Source organism: Trypanosoma conorhini (assembly GCF_003719485.1).
Source record: "Trypanosoma conorhini strain 025E chromosome Unknown Tco_14.4_contig_00341, whole genome shotgun sequence".
In the NCBI taxonomy this organism is placed as follows: Eukaryota; Euglenozoa; class Kinetoplastea; order Trypanosomatida; family Trypanosomatidae; genus Trypanosoma; species Trypanosoma conorhini.
Window position 1 is genome coordinate 1 of NW_021704428.1, and position 15232 is coordinate 15232.

Sequence of the window (15232 nt, forward strand, 5' to 3'; positions counted from 1 at the left end):
AAATGCAACGGCCCCCGTCGCTTGTGGGCGTCTCGGGGAGCCGTGTTCCCCCCGGCCGCGCCCAACACCGCCGCGGGATGGAGCCGGCGGCTGCGCCCCACTCCGGAGCCATTTCCCGGAGCCCTCCGCGCGCAGGGGGAGCCCGCGCCCCCCAAGAAAAAGCCCCGCTGGGACGGGGAACCGGCGGAGGACACGCCGCTTCAGCGCGGGTGCTGCGGGCGCGGGCTTTTGGCGGAGAAGGGAGTCCTCCCCGCACGCGAGCGCGGCGTCGGGGCAAGGGCGGAAAAAAAAGTCAAGGGGCGAGCGGCGGGGCTTCACTTCAACGGCCCCCGCGTGCCGTGAGCCGGCGGTGGGCGGCGCCGAGGGCATTCCCCCACTTTGCACGGGACGAGCGCAAACGACGACGGGAGAGACGCGGCGCCCAGGCGTGGCGGCGATGCAACGCACCCGCGCAGCCAAACTTGGCCCGCAAAAGGAGGCGGGCCAAACCTCCCGGGACAACCCCCTTCCCGAATGTAAATGAAAAAAAAACGGCAGCGAAAAGAAGGAGCGAGGTGGCGGGCCGCGCGCCCGCCTTCCAGGGGGGAGAAGCCTAACTTTTTTTGTTGCCCCAGTGCCCCGGCGCAGGCCCCGCCGAGGGGCGGCGTTGCCTCGCGAGGTGCGCCGAAATGCGCGCGGAAAAAAAAATGACATGGCGCGTTTCGGGGGGCCGAGGCCGCCCCGGCTAGCCGAGGGGAGAGGCCTCGGCCGGTAACCTTCGCCCGGCCGCGGTGGGGAACAAATCGGAAGTCGCACCCCGGCGCGCTGTGCCACCGGCGTCGCCCTGGTGTTAAGGCATGCTTCGTGGACAGTGGGCGTTTTGTTTTGCGTGCGCGGGGGCTGGGCCTTTGTCTTCGCCTCTTCGGCCTCGAGTGAAGGGCGCGGGCCCCTTTTGTAAACTTCTGCGGTGTCCTCGCCCTGGTGGGGGGGGCGAAAAGGCCGGCGTGAATAGACGAGGGCTTTCCTACACAACCGCGGGAAGAGAAGCAGCAGAGGCAAGTAGTTTTCTTTTTTTCCCTCCCGCTCACTTCCTTCCCTAAATTCAAAGCGGCGCCCCGCCCACTTCCCACCCGCCCGCGCGCACACCAACACAGACAGCAACGCCAAACGCGGCAACACGCGACAAAAAAACCACCACAGCAAGAACGAAAAAAAAAAAAACGTTGCCCACTCAGTTCCGCAGCGAGTCCCCCCTCAATTGTCACTCGGCCTTCTTCTCCGGCTGCGTTGCCCTGGGTGAGACGGTAAAACGCGGCCCTCTCTTTGCAAGGGACGCCTGCTTTGGTCGCATTGCTTGGGCAAGGCGCGACGACAGTTTCGCCGTGCACGCAAAGACGATAAGCCACAAGGAAACAAACGCAATAATCCATACAAGGAAGACGTCAAGCTGTTCAATGCGCAGCGGTTGCGCCTCTACACCCGATTCGTCGTTAAACACAGCACATCGCTCGAGCGACTCATTTCTTCCAAGCAGATGGTTGTGGTAACGGCTCTCAATAATGTCGACGGCCCGCTCAGCGCCACCGAGGAACCTGGAGACCTGAAGCAGTCGTCGCATGTTGGCCTTTGCCTGGTCTGCGTTTTGCACGACCCATTGTATTGCCCCCGAGACCGCGTCAGAGGTAAAGCGGTCCTTGTGCCCGACGCACCTCCCCACACCTGCCTCCTGCAGGCGCTGGCAGACGTCCGATTGGTCGGCGAAGAACGGAATCCCAACGATAGGTAACTGGGACTCCAACGCCTCATGCACAGAGCGGTCGCCGCAGTGCGAGACAAACGCCACCACTTTCGCGTGCTTCATGATTTTCAACGAGGAAGCAAAATAGGGCCGAAGGTGCGTCCGCCCCTCCATCTCTCCCAATTCTCCCTGGCAAAGGCGCTCCCGCTGCGCATCCGTCAGTTTCCAAACGACACAGTACGGAAGCTGCCGGAGGGCGCTGGCAAGCCGATCCGCCTGACGGCGGTGCAGGGAAACCAGGGTCCCAAAGTTCACGTAGACAGCGCCTTGTGGGCAGCGCCGCAGAAAGGCCGCAAGTTCCTTCTCCATGAACGGAGTGCGATCCTCGTCAAAGCTCAGAAGCCCCAATGGATGAAAGTTAGGGCACAGTTCCTGCGGAATATCAAACCCCCAAATGGTGGGGGCGAGCACGGTGTCGTACCAGCCGCCCAGCTCGTACCCGTTACGGAGGGGTGGGATTTTGTACAACGCCCTTCCGTCGTTCACGCGGTGGAGTGAGTCCGCCAGTCCCACCAGCATGCCGCGTAGAAGGAAGTTTTGCAGTCGCTGCCAACTGCTCATCTGCGCTGGCCATCCGGTGCCCATGAGCGGGAGGCGATTGAAGAAGCCCAGCGGAAGCATCGTCGTCAGCGGAAAGAACAGGACGGAGGGGACATCCAACGCACGCGCCACAGAGCCCCCAACGAAGGTGGCGGCATCGCTTAGTAAGACGCTGAGTGGGCGCCGGGCGTGCACCCGCTGGGCCGCCGCAAGGTAGCCGCCGAGCTGCAGCTCGTGATGGCGGAAGGACTCATTCCAGAGGTCCGCAAAGGTCAGGAAGACGCTGTCCGCGCGACTCAACTTTTCAAAAAAGGCGGCATCACGGAACACGCCGCGTGAAGGCATGTCAATACATGCCGCCCTGTCTCCGCCGTAGCGCACGATCTCCTCGCACCACCGAGGTTCTTCACTAAAGTACGTGACATGGTGTCCACGTCGGGTGAAGGCCTCTCCAATCGCCCAGAGCGGCTTCCAGTGGCCGTACAGCGGGATGCACATGATCCCAACGTGCATGGAGGAGTCATTGAGGGCCGCCGCGTCCAGGAAGGAGGCCGCCGCCATGGAAGTGCACCCGCCAGCAAGCAAGACAAGTAGCGTGAGCCAATACCACACGCATCCCCATGTGAGAAGGCCCGCCGTCATTGTTTTAGGATTTGCTTCACCCTCCCCACTCTGGCCGCCTGATGGATCCTGCTTGTGTTTTTGTGTTGCTGCTGCGTTCTCACGGTGGGGAGGGAAATGTGAGGGAACGGAGAGGAAGATGCAGTCGTCATGGCGAACAAGAACGGAGAGTCAAAGGCGGCGAGGTCTGTTGGGCCTGCGGTGTTCCTTCCGCCCCTGCCCTTTTTGTATTATTACTATCACTATTATTATTATTTTCCCGTCTCTTCCTTGCGTGAGTTGCTGTCGCGCCCAAGCTCACAAATAGCCATAGCCATAATAACAATAATAACAACAAATAAATAATAATATCCGTAACACTTATTAGGGTGTGTTCAGCCTTTCTTTTCCTTCCCGCCTTCCTTTGCACCCGCCCCACCGCCCTCCCCAACCCGTTTGTTTCCTTCCCTCGCTTTTCCTTCCCTTCTTCTTCTTCTTCTGCTTCTCTTGCTCGGATCTTCGCGTTTTCAGCGTGGGGGGAAAAATGAAAGGAAAAAAAAATACGTGGCTGCGGTGAAATCGCCTGACACACACACATGCGCGCGCGCGCGCGCGGCGGCGGCCGCCTCCTCAGCAAATCTTCGCCTGCGAAAAGTCCATCTCGGGGTGGGCCGCCATGAACTTGGCCAGCATGTCCCGCTTCTGCTGCTCCTCGGAGGTGGGCAGCCCCATCGCCTTCTGGCGCTGGTCGTACATCATCTTCTCCACCGTCTGCCGCGTCTCGCTGTCGAGGTCGTCTAGCTTGGAGTTCTCCGGCACCACCTTCTGCAGGTCGATCTCCGCGTCCCCCGCGATCACCGTCTTCCACCACTCCATCTGGTTTGCCTTTGTCAGCGTGACGACCACAGTGGCGCCGTCCTCGATGGTCCACATGCACTCCTCCGGCTTCACCGCGGCGTAGAGGTCGCCGTCGACGAGGGGCGGCCTCCCCCGCACCGCCACCCGCACGTGCCGCTGCTGCAGCACGACCTCGACGTCCCGCCCCCGGGCGTTGGCGATGGGCAGCGGCACCCGCATCTCCACCTCCTGCAGCGTCTGCGAAAACATGTAGTGCTCGTAGTCGAACCCGTTGCCCGCGGTCGGGGGAGCCCCTTTGGCTTCATGCCGTCCTCGTCCTCCTTGGCGTTGGCCACCGCGCTGGCCGCCTTCTCCATCTCCGACCGGCGCTTGGCGGCCTCCGCGGCGGCCCTCGCGGCCACTTCCTCCTCGTCCTCCAACACCTCCACGCGGGAGGCGGCGGCCCTCTGCTTTCGCTGCTCCTCCTCCGCCTGCTGCTTCCGCCGCTGCCGCTCTTCGGCCTGCGCTAGATGACGGTCGAGCGCACGCTGCACCGCCGCGCGAGCCAGAGGCGGCTGCGAGAAAAAGTCCGTCTTCCTGCCGAGGAAGGAGAAGAAGGTGTCGAGGATGGAGTCAATCCCGTCATGCTGCTGGGCAATCGCCAACAGCATGGAGTCAAATCGCTCATCCACCGACATCGCTTTGCGTGTGCGTGAGTGCAAGCACTGTCTCTTGTGCAGGGTTTGTCTAGAGTACACTTTGCTATTCCACGGGTTCCCACGCCCCCAACGCAAACGAGAAGCTGCACGCTCACAAAAAACAACAACAACAACAAAAACAGAAGGAAAACACCAAGAGACGCAAGCAAACAAAACGGGAGAACGCAGAGAGAGGGGAGAGGAGGTGCCGCACGTGCAAGGGGCCCCAATGGGCCCCGCAGCAGAAAACCCCTGCAACGCCGCGGACCATCAACCGCCTACGCGGCGATGACCGCGTAGCCTTGTGATGGCCCCAGCGAAGACGCATCGGCGGCACCAGAATGCGCTGGGCGAGGGGCAGGGACGAGGGAGTGAGAGACGTCGGACCTCAGAGTCGTTCGGGCGCCGCCCCCGACGGCGCATGCGCCACGCCAAGCAGCAGCGACCAGCGTCCCAACAGTTCCTCGAGGAGTGAGAGGCAGGGGCGGTCAGGGCCACGCAGCGACGCCATCACCTGCGCCACCTGCACCCGGGCAGCCCCACGCGAGAGGGTGCTGCAGCACAAGAAGGCCGCCCCGTCGCGGAGCAGCGAAGGGAGCCGCGCTTCGCGGAGGGCCAGAAACGGAAGCAGCTTCATCTCCACCTCAATGGCGTTCCACAGCCCCTCCAACATTCTCCACTGCAGCCTCGCCGTTCCACGATCGCCGTAAAGGCGCACGACAAAGTTGCCAAGCGACGCCGCGGACGCGCGTCGCTGCTGCAGACGGTTCTGCACTAAGCGCAGCCGCATTTGCTGCAGGGCAAGCCGCCGAAAGGTGGTCAGCGCATCCACCCGCACCCACGCCTTTCCCCAGTCGTCCTCAAAGAACTGAAGAAACACCCGCGTCACGGCTCGGCTGGAAAGCAGATAAAACCGCAGCACGGGGGACCAGCGCTCGATGAGCATCCACCACGCCTTGCAGACGCAAACCGCGGCGGACAGGGCACGCGGTGAAAGGTACTCCAAAATCATCCCCTGAACGACGTACGGAAGGGAAAGAATACCGGCGAAGAGCTCGGCGCCACGCACCTGGCTCGGCAACGCTGAGGTGGTCTCCTCATGCTTCCCCAAAGCCGCCGCGGTAGTGCCGTCGTGTGCCTCGCGGCCGCGTTTCCCCGCCACCGCCCGCGCGGCGTACGACACCGAGAAGGCATCCTCCTCCGCGGCAGCCTCACAGCTCGGGCTGCGGTACACAACCGCACCGCCGATGAGGCCGCACAAGGTGCGCGGGTTCTGGGACTCCCACCAGTACCACGTCGGCTTCTGCGTTGCGTGCTCGGCGCTTGATAGTAGCCACGGCAGGAGCGGCAGCACCGTCGGCGCCCGCCGCTCCTCCCCTTCCGCCGGCCTGAGCGTCCTTGGGAGCAGCTCCTTCCCGGCCTGGCAGCGAAGCAGCGCCCGCGAGAGGTTCAGCAGCAACAGGGCGATATTCGAGCTCAGCGTTGGCTCCACCGCCGCCTCCTCGCCCACCTCGCGCAGGTACGGAGTGGTCTCGAGAAGCGCGCACAAGGCTCTACGTATGGTCACCATGCCAATGCTCTGATGCACGTAAAAACTAAGACACGAAAGCAGCAGCGGCCCCAGGACCTCCTCCGCGAGCCCGCGGTCGAAGTCCGACATGTCTTCCTGCAGGTGACGCGCAGCGTGTCCCAAGTCGTCGCCCGCCCCCAGCCCCTGCGAAGCACCGCTCGTCTGTGCGGTGTCAAGGGCATGTTTCAGGCGAGAAAAGATGGTGAAGATGCTGTTGATGTGCAGCAGCACATCCATGAGGGAGAGCGCGTCCGTCGGAAGCCGGCCACGCCGCGCGCCCTCGCCATGCCCGCAGCGCTGCAGCAACTGAAAACGTTCCAGGAAGGACACGGAGGAGTGACCAAAGAAGTGGGGCATGGCCTCACATCTCCAGGAGTTTACACATATATATGCGTGTGTACACACGAAAAAAGCGGAAGAGAACAGAAATGCGGGGACAACGACCCACAGAGAGAAAGAATGAGTCGCCCACCGTCAGCAGCGGGAGGAGGGGCAAATATGTACACAATGAAGTGAGATGCCGCTGTGACGTCACTGCCTGCGTGCCATGCGTGTATGTGCGTGCCTGTTTGTGTGAGAGAGAGAGAAAAAAAAACACACACGCATGCACACCGAACAAAACAAAACAAAACAAAAAGGAGACAACCAAAGACCACAATTGGAGCCTCTCCTAGGAGTGGGAGAAATCGACAATGTCTGTCGTTTCGTGGGAGGCCCAATTGGAGATGCGCTGCTTGACCTTCGCCGGGTCCTGCTGCTTGTAGAAGATTGGCTGCTGAAACTCCTTCACGAGGTGGTTGCGGTCCTGCATAAACTCATGAAATGCCGAGAGGCCCACCATTCCCCCCGACCACGGCGTGGCGCCAACGGCGTCGTTGTTCCCTAGCCGCACCAACAGCCGCGGAATGGCCATGCGCTGCGGCTGAACCCCGTCCCGCGAGCTTAAAAAGCGCTCGGTCGGGTTGTACACCACCGAGTTCAGCCCACGGAAGATGGTGCGCACCTGCACGTCGCTCGAGCCGTAGCTCCGCACCCACGGAAGGTTGTTGCAGCGCCCCGGGGCCCATATGTTTGGGTGCCGGTACAACTGCATCAATGTACTGACGCGGTAGTGGCCATCCGGTGCCTCGTGCTCGGCGAGGATGTTGCGCCGCCCCTTTCCGGCCTGAATCGGCCGCGGCACGTCTCCGATGGTTGAAAAAACGTAATCAAATTCCTCCGTGCCGGTGGATTCCACCCTGTCCCCCGACAACTTCGGCTCGCGCCGGCCAAAGTACGCCTGACTCACGATGGACTGCTGCGGCGTCGGCTCAAAGTGCAGTTTGTCGTACCGCACCGTAAACCGCGTCGGCTCCGCCGGCGGCCTGCTGAACCCCAGCAGCCGCGCAAACGCTGAGGAGGGGCGGGTGTCGACGCGTTTGCCCTCCGCGTCGTACCCGTCTACGTCCGTCACACGCGTGCAGAGGTGCAGGGAGATGTTCTTGCGCCGCTGCAGCGCCTCGCGGGCGTACTTGCGGCTCGTGGTGGGCAGGGCGGGGATGAGCTCGGACTTGGCGTGGTAGAGATGCACCTGCAGCTCCGGCCGGCTCTGCGCCAGGTCCATCGCCAGCGACGTCCCAACCGGCCCGCCGCCGAGCACCGCCACCTTTTTGCAGGTGCCGAGGAAGTGGTTGAAGTGCCGCAGCTCCTGCACGCGACCCGCGATGCTGCGCTGCTTCGTCGCGAACGGGAACGGCTTGCGCTCGCCCGGGGCAACGAAGAGGAGGTCGTACGGCACCCGCCGGCCGTCGCGCAGCGTCACCGCGTCCTCCTCCACCCCGTCCACCGTCCCCGTCAGGACGTTGGTCCGCTTCAAGTAGTAGCGGTGCAGGATGAAGAGGCGGCGGCACGCCTCCTCGTTCCGCGCGTCCCACGGGTTCGCCACGATCGGGATGATGTCGTTGGTCAACTCAAAGTAGTTCTTCTCGTCAATGAAGGTGACATCAAACATGCTGTCAAACATGTACGCCAGCTTCGAGCCTGTGTAGCCGCCACCCACGACGACGCAGCGCACCGGGACGACGTCCTTGCTTGGGTCCAGAATGAGGTCCAGCGTCGGCGCCGAGGCCGCGAGGGTGGTGGTCGTCTGCGAGCGACATGCCGAGAGGGCCCCGCCAAAGACTCCACCCAAGAAGAGGCGCCAAAGCATCGCCTGCGTGCCGGCGAGCGAAGGAGCAAAGCTGGGAGGGCTTGGCGCCTGGGATCAGCGCGGTTAAAACCTAAATACACTCCCTTTTTCCTGTCGCAAGCGGTTGTGGTGGTGGTGGTGATGGGGAGAGGCAAGACACACGCGCACGCAGGTGTAAGCAGCGGGGCAGCGTGACACGTCACGGCGGGGGGGGCGGGGTGACGCTGGGAGCACCTTCCAGCCCCCACCACGTGACGGAAGCGGAATAAGCTCCCCCCCTTCCCACCAAACGCATACACACACACACAAACACAAACACACACATACACCGCCCCATCGGCACGACTTCCCTTCCTCGCACCGCGCGCTTCCGCTGTGACTGTCTCTCTGTGACGACCCCCACCCCCTTTCCCGTTTTCCTCCTTTCCTTCGGCCTCCCCCCGCACCGCCGCTCCGCTTCTTGTTCGTTCCCTTCTCTGGGGCAGAGAGGAGCCGCCGCGTCTAGCCTCACCCCCGCTTCTCGGCCAGAAACTGCAGTACCGTAAGGAGGTCCAACGCCGTCCGCTCCAGCGTGGAGTCCACCAGGCGCGTTTGCCGCACCGCGCGCCGCAGCGCCGGCATGTCGACCTCCACCTCCACGTCAAACGAGACCCGCGGGGCACTGACGAACGGCACCTGCAGCTCGGCCGACCAAGGCCGCGCAAAGCGCGAGTGGTCGGTGAAGGAGCGCACCATCGCCATGTCCAGGGAAAGCAGCGGGGCGACGTGCAGTGACTTGCGCTGCCGCAGGCGCGAGACGCTCGGGGCAAAAGACTCCCACTGCGCCGGGGTCCACGTCGCCGCGTCCAGCGTCTGCTCCCGCGACACCGACACACGAAAGTCCGCGCCCCACCCCGGGCAACGCACGTCGTGGAAGAAAACGCGCTCCTTTTCGGTGATCGCCAGCAGCCGGCCCCGGTTGCAGGCCTCGTTCATGGCGTACTCCAGGCGATGCTTCCCCGTCGTTCGCACCGACAGCACCGTGGAGGAGCGCGGCGGCATGGCGGCGCCGACGGCCTTCAGCGCGTCATGCAGCGCAGTGAAGCTGGGCTGCGCCACCCCGGCGAAGAAGAAGAAGGGCGTCGTCGACTGCCCGTCCAACACGGCCGGGGTGAGTGTGTGCGTCGGAAACGGGTGGGCGTAGGTGTGCCGCGACGCCGAAAAGGTCCCGAGGCGGCACTCAAACTCCACCGAAACACCGGCCGACATCTCACGACGGTAGAGGTCGAGCGCACGCCTCAGTGCGTCGCTGAGGACCTGAAGCAGAGGATCACGGTACGCCGGTATGCGCTGCAGCATGGAATCCACACGCCTATTCTACCCTCACGGAAAACAGACAGACAAATATATATATATATATATGTTGCGGAGAGAAGGAGTGGGTGCAGCAAAGCTTGTGCGTTTAGCTATAGCAATAGGACATCCAAGGGAATATTCCTCCAACCAAGCATATATTGATCTAGATACAGATATATATATAGCATGATAGATGGGGAGAGAGTGAGGCCCCAGCTGCATCTATGCTTCTCTAAACACCGCCCCCCTGTCCCCTCCTTTTTTTCTTTTTGGCTGTGAGCGTTTCTCACGACGAGTCGGAGGAGGTGCTGCTCTCAAAAGACGAACTCCTACTCCTACTGCTGCTGCTTCTGGCTTTTACCTCCCGCATAACAGGCGCTGCCGCGTGTGGCACACCCGTCCCCGGCGTCACCACGCCGCCGCTGTACGATGGGGCCAAAGGGATAGCTGGCGGCGCATATGCAGGCCCGCCGGGTCGGGACTCCAAGCCCGCCGTCGCGGGAGGCGCCGCTTGCTGCTGTGCGGCGTGCGGGACATCCACCGGGGCGGCCACTGGAACACCCGGATACAGCGGCAGCGATGGCGGAGGGCCGGATTGCAGCTGTGGCACAATCGAGGGCGGAGCGGCACTTGCTCCCGCCGCGCTGGTGCCTGTGAGCGGTGCATTCGAAGCGTTTCCCGTCGGCTCCTTCCCGCTCTCATCCTGCCGAGGGCTTGGTTGCAGCCAAACCGGCAGAGGCGCCGCCGCGGAGCCTGCCGCAGGACCTGTGGGCGGAGGCTGCGACGGCTTGGCGAGGGCCCGCGGCACAATCGCCGGACCCGGGGGCCCGTACTTTGCCAACAACGCCTCGCTTTTAAGTGAAGCTGCGCTGTTCGCCGCCGCGGGAGCCGCGCTCAGCAAGGGTGGGGAAGCCCCAGGTGCGTTCAACGGCGCGGTCGTGGCAACCGCGACGTAGGGCCTACTAACGTAATGGGGATTGGCCTGCGCAGGCCCCGAAGACGTCGGCGCGGTTGCAACAGCAGAAAGCGGAGCCGAAGCTTGAGCCGGTGCCGGAGCCGGAGCCGGAAGAGGCTGGGGCGCCGACGGCGTCGACTGTGTGTACTGTTTCTGTGCCGGCGGCTGTTGCTGTTGCTGTTGCTGTTGCGCCTGCACTTGCGGCTGTGATGGCGACGGTGCGGCCGCAGGCGCGCCGACGACGGATGTGGGGGCTGAAGGCAACGGCGGCGGCGGCGGCGGCGGCAGTGAGGGTGGTGGGGGGGCAGGCGCCGTCGCCGCAGCGGGCACCGCAGTTGGCGCCACATGCGGCGCTGCCGCCGGCCCGGCTGCGGGCTTCCTCTCCCCGCGGTCCGCAGTGTACGTCTGCCCCGCCAGTAAAGTGCCCGTCGCCGAGAGCCACGACGGAGTGTACGTCGACGATGACAGGGACGTTTGCGGTTGCTGCGACTGCGGCTGCGACGGGGGTCTGTGCAGCGCCTCCGTCGGCAAGGTGGGCGTTGTGTCCGTGCGGATGGGTTCAGGGGCAGGCGCGGCGCGCGCCCCCGCAGTGTCCCTTTTCGCGCTCCTCAGTTCCCCCACGAGTGCCTCCAACTCCGATATCTTCCGCAGCAGGGCGTTGTTTGCCGTCTCCTGCTGCCGCGCCGTGTTGTACCGCTGCAGGGCGGCGAGGTCCGGCATCACAGGGATGGCGGAGATCTCGGGCGCCACCTGCGGCGGCGGGGCATGCACCTGCGGCAACCGCGCCACCGGCTCCTGCGTTTGTTGTACCGGCGCCGGGACGGGCGACGAGGGCGGCGGGGTCGTTGCCGTCGCCCGTGCCCCGCTCATGCTAGCCTGCATCAGCATCAGCATGCTGTCGTGCTGCATGCGGTCATTGCGTTCCTGCTCCTTCTCCAGCAGCTTCTCCAGCCGATCCACCTTCTCCTGGAGCTGCCGCTGCTGCTGCGACTCGTACGCCGCCGCCGCCTCGACCTGCTGCTGTTGCTGTTGCTGTTGAGGCGGGGCCCCATCCCTCGCTGCCGCGTGTCGCTTGCGCATGTGGGACTGCAGCGACTCCTTCTTCGCATAGGCGTCGCCGCACTGCGGGCAGACGTACGAGTGCGCCGCCGAGATCCCCCCGCCGGCGGTGTTGGCGTACTCGTACGCCAGCAGGGTGCGCCGCTGCGCCTTCACCTCCTTGCGCAGGATGACGTTCTCCTCGTGCAGCCGCTCCCGCTCCGCCTCCGCCGCGTCGCGGCGGTGCTGCATCTCCTGCCCCCGCTCCGTCAGCCGCACGTTGAGCTTCGCCAGGCACTCCTGCGAGCACACCAGGTACTGAATCACCAGCTGGCAGAGGGTGAAGAGGTGCAGTATGTGCTCCGGTGTAAAGAGCGCCGCCTCGTCGCGGGTGACGCGGGCAAAGGCGAGGTTCTCCACGATGCGCTGCAGGGTGTCCACGTTCGTGTCCTTCACCAGCCGCTGCAGGTCAATGGCCACCAGCACCCCCCAGTCCAGCCGCTCCGTGCCCTGCACGAACTGGAACCCCGCGGCCGCCATGGGCGTGACTCACAGCTAGGGGAGTGTGCCACGCTCTCTCTATCGATACGCCCCCCCTCCCCACTCTCCCCTCCCGCTCGCTCTATCGCAGCTAGTGTATGTGTGTGTGTCTGGGAAAGGACGGCGAGAAGCTTCCCACCTTCCCTTTGCCGGCCACACAAGCTGGCACGGATGGACGCTAGGCAAATGATGTTCCTCTTGCAGACGTGCGTGTCCGCGGCGCAGGCCGAAAGAGGAGGGATGGAGTGAGGGAAAGAAAGAGAGCGAAAGGAGTCATGTGGAGTGGCAATACATCCCCGGAGCCGGAGAGGAAGAGAGGCGCCCACATGGAGAGTAAGAGCGTGTTATATATATATATATATATCAACGGATGCCAATGCCCACATCAAGTCCTTTACACGCACATTAACAGAAGCGCAGCCTCGAGTTTGTTGCCTTCTTTCCAGATGTTTCAATGCCCGCAAACGCAGGTGGCCAAGTGCACCACCGCCCTTCTACTACTCCCTCCCCAGCGTCATTTTTATTCCTTTTATACCCCTATGCGTGCGTGCAGGAATGGTGTGCACATGGGCATCCTTTTAGTACTCCACCTTAAACGGTATTTATCCACACACACACACACACAGTCGCCTTGCCTCCTTTCTCCTGCACACACACACACATGTATATATAAATATACCCTGCAGCTCCGTCCCTTTCCTTCTCTTCCACGTTCGCGTGCTGTCGCTATTGGTGGCTCAGTTCGTCACAAAGGAGAAGGCGTCCGCCTCACGCTCGAGCAGCTGCCGCGTGCGTCGCGTGCCGACGAGGCGGTGGAGCTCATGCGTGTCAAACCGGCAAAAGAGCGTGAGCGCAAAGGCGTTGGGCGAGGCGGCGACGAGGCGGCCGACGAGCGAGACGTAGAAGGCGGGGAAGAGCGGGGGGCTGTAGAAGACCATCACCTCCGCCAGCTTCACAAAGTAGCGCTTGAAGAAGTAGAAGCGCTCCGTCACGAGCAGCAGCGGGCGCTCGAGGTCGGTGAACTGCCCCAGCGCCTTCCGCTGCCGCGGCAGCGAGGTGTACTCGCAGATGGCGGCGAAGGAGTCGCGGTGCTCGCGGATCAGGTAGTTGCGCAGCCGCACAAAGTCAAAGTAGGACGGCACAAAGACGATGGTGCGCACGTCCCGCTCGACGAGGGGGCTGATTTTCGTCGCGTAGACCTCGCGGGTGAAGAAGTCGAAGCGGGCGTCGTCGCACGTCTTCGGGTCGGCGCCCGCGTCAAAGCGCAGGAAGTGCTGCCGCACCGGCACCATCACCTGCGCCAGCACCCCTGCCTCCTCGCGGCGCTGCAGCAGCACCCGGCCGGAGTTGTTCACGCCGCGGCGAAACGTCGCCAGGAGCGTCGCGTTCGTCAGGTCGGTGCACATAATTGTCTGCCGGTGCCGCCCGCTCTGCCCCGCAAGCGCCCACGCGTACACCCGCCGCAGGTCGGAGAGCCCGTGGGTGGTGTCCTTCGGCCGCTTGTTCAGCAGCCGCAGCACCTCCTCCACGTGCTGCCAATTCTGCATGAGCAGCACGTGGGCCTCGTCAAGGAGGCAGACCTCAATGGAGGCCAGCGACACCAGCACGTCGCCGCTGCGTTCCAGCCGGCGCCGCAGGCCAAGCGGGGAGCAGAGTATCACGTCGCTGTTCAGCGGGTGTGTGTAGACCCGCACCCGGCTCGGCTCCAGGCGAACCCCGACGCAGAACGCGTCGTCAATGTTGCCGGCAAACTGCCGCTGGTAGTCGCGTGGGCGGCGCTTGAAGGTGGGGTCGGCCGCCTCCGCCAGCTCCGTGAAGTCCTCGTTGAACATGGCCAGCTTGCCGCACTCCCCGGGCGACGCCCGCAGCAGCTTCACAAGCGTTGTCATGTAGCGATGGGCGATGTTGCGCATGGGCAGCAGGATGATAATCCGCGTCCTGCCAAAGCCACGGTCGCGAAACTCGTACGCCTCCTCGTCCTCGTCTTCTTCCTCCTCCTCCTCCGCTGCCTCTCCACGCTTCTTGCCGGCGTCCGTCATTCGCCGCTTCTTCTGCCGCCGCTTGCGCTCCCGCCTACGCTCCTGCAGGAGGGCGTCGTGCGCCAGCACGACAGAGCGCGCCTTGAACCAGTGGTTGACGGCGTGGAGGAGGAAGATCTCGCACCGCGCGTCCGCGTTTTCCCACGAGCGGCAGCAGTCCATCACGTCCGGGTACCCCTGCAGGAGGTCTAGCAGGCCTCGCTCCTCCGCCGTCATCGGCCCCCGCGACTCCGCGGCGCAGTAGTCCAGCCACTTTGCCCACAGCGTCTCATGCATGTACGGCGGCCTCTGCGGGTGGCTCTTCCCGAGCACAAAGGGTGCGTGCAGGAGGTGGCGCACGGCGTGGGCAGAGGCCGCCACGGCGATGTTGGCGCCGCCACCCGCCTGCGGCCGCATGGGGCTTGTGTCAATGCCGCCGTGCTTGTCCTGGTGGTACTTCACAAACCACGGGTCGTTGGGCGTCACGACGTCCTGCAGAGCCGCAAGGCCTGTCGTGCCGGGGCGGAACTGCGGCAGGAGCTGCCCCGCCTCCTCCATCCGCTGCTGCTCCCCCGCCGCCGCCGCCTCGTCGTCGCCGGCCGCCACAACGCTGTCGTCGTCCTCGTACTCGTCCTCCTTCCCAACGTCCGCGTCTTCCTCCTCCTCCTCCTCGTAGTCACCCTCCTCCTCTTCTTCCTCCTCCTCCTCGTAGTCACCCTCTTCCTCTTCCTCTTCCTCTTCCTCCTCCGCCTCGCCGTCAGACATTACGTCTAGCGGCACTTCCGCGTCTTCCTCCTCCTCCTCCGCCTCTTCTGCCGACAGGTACGCCCGCCAGTCGTCCTCCTCCCCGCTCGGCTGCTCCGCCGCCTCCGTAGCGCCCCGCTCGTCCCCTGCCGGGGCGCCGTTGCCGTTCGGCTCGCCGCAGCGGCGGCGTTTCGTGCGGCCGCTGCCGCCGGCCGCTGCATCCGCGCCAATCAGGCGCCGCAGCCGCAGCAGCGATTTCTCCTGCCGGTGCGCCTCCGTCTCCGAGTCGCTGGAGTCCGCGTCGTTGTTGTCGCCGTCCTCGCTGCTGCTGCTGCTGATGGCGGCGAGCGCCTCCGCCTCCCGCCTGGCGGCGTAGTAGTCCACCCGCTCGTTGTGCTTGGCGCGGCGCTCCT

The 15232-nt window shown here is 64.0% G+C and overlaps 10 protein-coding genes across 10 annotated transcripts in view, besides 12 other annotated features; all 10 read right to left on the reverse strand.

The window, feature by feature from the left end:
* Tco025E_05652 (uncharacterized protein) lies at nt 1-369 on the reverse strand (the record flags this gene model as incomplete). The annotated part of the gene is made up of 1 exon (XM_029372545.1): nt 1-369. A coding segment is annotated over one exon (369 nt), but the record flags the coding sequence as incomplete, so codon positions are not given.
* An 871-nt stretch (nt 370-1240) lies between these two features.
* Nucleotides 1241-2959, reverse strand: Tco025E_05653 (putative UDP-glucoronosyl and UDP-glucosyl transferase; the record flags this gene model as incomplete). Its single annotated transcript, XM_029372546.1, has 1 exon — nt 1241-2959. The coding sequence occupies one exon, from the start codon at nt 2957-2959 to the stop codon at nt 1241-1243; it is 1719 nt and encodes a 572-aa protein (XP_029227340.1).
* A 207-nt stretch (nt 2960-3166) lies between these two features.
* Nucleotides 3167-3194: a microsatellite.
* Nucleotides 3195-3253: 59 nt separating this feature from the next.
* Nucleotides 3254-3288: a microsatellite.
* A 101-nt stretch (nt 3289-3389) lies between these two features.
* Nucleotides 3390-3426: a microsatellite.
* Nucleotides 3427-3515: 89 nt separating this feature from the next.
* Nucleotides 3516-3538: a microsatellite.
* A 9-nt stretch (nt 3539-3547) lies between these two features.
* On the reverse strand, nt 3548-3850 carry Tco025E_05654 (nuclear distribution protein C like protein; the record flags this gene model as incomplete). Its single annotated transcript, XM_029372547.1, has 1 exon — nt 3548-3850. The coding sequence occupies one exon, from the start codon at nt 3848-3850 to the stop codon at nt 3548-3550; it is 303 nt and encodes a 100-aa protein (XP_029227341.1).
* A 14-nt stretch (nt 3851-3864) lies between these two features.
* On the reverse strand, nt 3865-4452 carry Tco025E_05655 (nuclear distribution protein C like protein; the record flags this gene model as incomplete). Its single annotated transcript, XM_029372548.1, has 1 exon — nt 3865-4452. One exon carries the CDS (start codon nt 4450-4452, stop codon nt 3865-3867), a length of 588 nt encoding a protein of 195 aa, XP_029227342.1.
* A 114-nt stretch (nt 4453-4566) lies between these two features.
* Nucleotides 4567-4594: a microsatellite.
* A 206-nt stretch (nt 4595-4800) lies between these two features.
* Nucleotides 4801-4839: a microsatellite.
* A 1-nt stretch (nt 4840) lies between these two features.
* On the reverse strand, nt 4841-6379 carry Tco025E_05656 (uncharacterized protein; the record flags this gene model as incomplete). The annotated part of the gene is made up of 1 exon (XM_029372549.1): nt 4841-6379. One exon carries the CDS (start codon nt 6377-6379, stop codon nt 4841-4843), a length of 1539 nt encoding a protein of 512 aa, XP_029227343.1.
* Nucleotides 6380-6692: 313 nt separating this feature from the next.
* Nucleotides 6693-8210, reverse strand: Tco025E_05657 (putative apoptosis-inducing factor A-like; the record flags this gene model as incomplete). The annotated part of the gene is made up of 1 exon (XM_029372550.1): nt 6693-8210. One exon carries the CDS (start codon nt 8208-8210, stop codon nt 6693-6695), a length of 1518 nt encoding a protein of 505 aa, XP_029227344.1.
* Nucleotides 8211-8311: 101 nt separating this feature from the next.
* Nucleotides 8312-8334: a microsatellite.
* A 138-nt stretch (nt 8335-8472) lies between these two features.
* Nucleotides 8473-8518: a microsatellite.
* Nucleotides 8519-8696: 178 nt separating this feature from the next.
* Tco025E_05658 (uncharacterized protein) lies at nt 8697-9527 on the reverse strand (the record flags this gene model as incomplete). The annotated part of the gene is made up of 1 exon (XM_029372551.1): nt 8697-9527. The coding sequence occupies one exon, from the start codon at nt 9525-9527 to the stop codon at nt 8697-8699; it is 831 nt and encodes a 276-aa protein (XP_029227345.1).
* Nucleotides 9528-9572: 45 nt separating this feature from the next.
* Nucleotides 9573-9590: a microsatellite.
* An 89-nt stretch (nt 9591-9679) lies between these two features.
* Nucleotides 9680-9719: a microsatellite.
* A 91-nt stretch (nt 9720-9810) lies between these two features.
* Tco025E_05659 (uncharacterized protein) lies at nt 9811-12057 on the reverse strand (the record flags this gene model as incomplete). The annotated part of the gene is made up of 1 exon (XM_029372552.1): nt 9811-12057. The coding sequence occupies one exon, from the start codon at nt 12055-12057 to the stop codon at nt 9811-9813; it is 2247 nt and encodes a 748-aa protein (XP_029227346.1).
* Nucleotides 12058-12402: 345 nt separating this feature from the next.
* Nucleotides 12403-12421: a microsatellite.
* Nucleotides 12422-12664: 243 nt separating this feature from the next.
* Nucleotides 12665-12682: a microsatellite.
* A 112-nt stretch (nt 12683-12794) lies between these two features.
* On the reverse strand, nt 12795-14840 carry Tco025E_05660 (U3 small nucleolar RNA-associated protein 25; the record flags this gene model as incomplete). Its single annotated transcript, XM_029372553.1, has 1 exon — nt 12795-14840. One exon carries the CDS (start codon nt 14838-14840, stop codon nt 12795-12797), a length of 2046 nt encoding a protein of 681 aa, XP_029227347.1.
* A 209-nt stretch (nt 14841-15049) lies between these two features.
* Nucleotides 15050-15232, reverse strand: part of Tco025E_05661 (uncharacterized protein) — a gene marked incomplete at both ends in the record, with an annotated part of 843 nt that continues 660 nt past the window's right edge. The window contains one exon of the mRNA XM_029372554.1: nt 15050-15232. This exon is cut by the window's right edge and continues 660 nt beyond it. Within this exon, the coding sequence (XP_029227348.1) occupies nt 15050-15232 (183 nt within the window).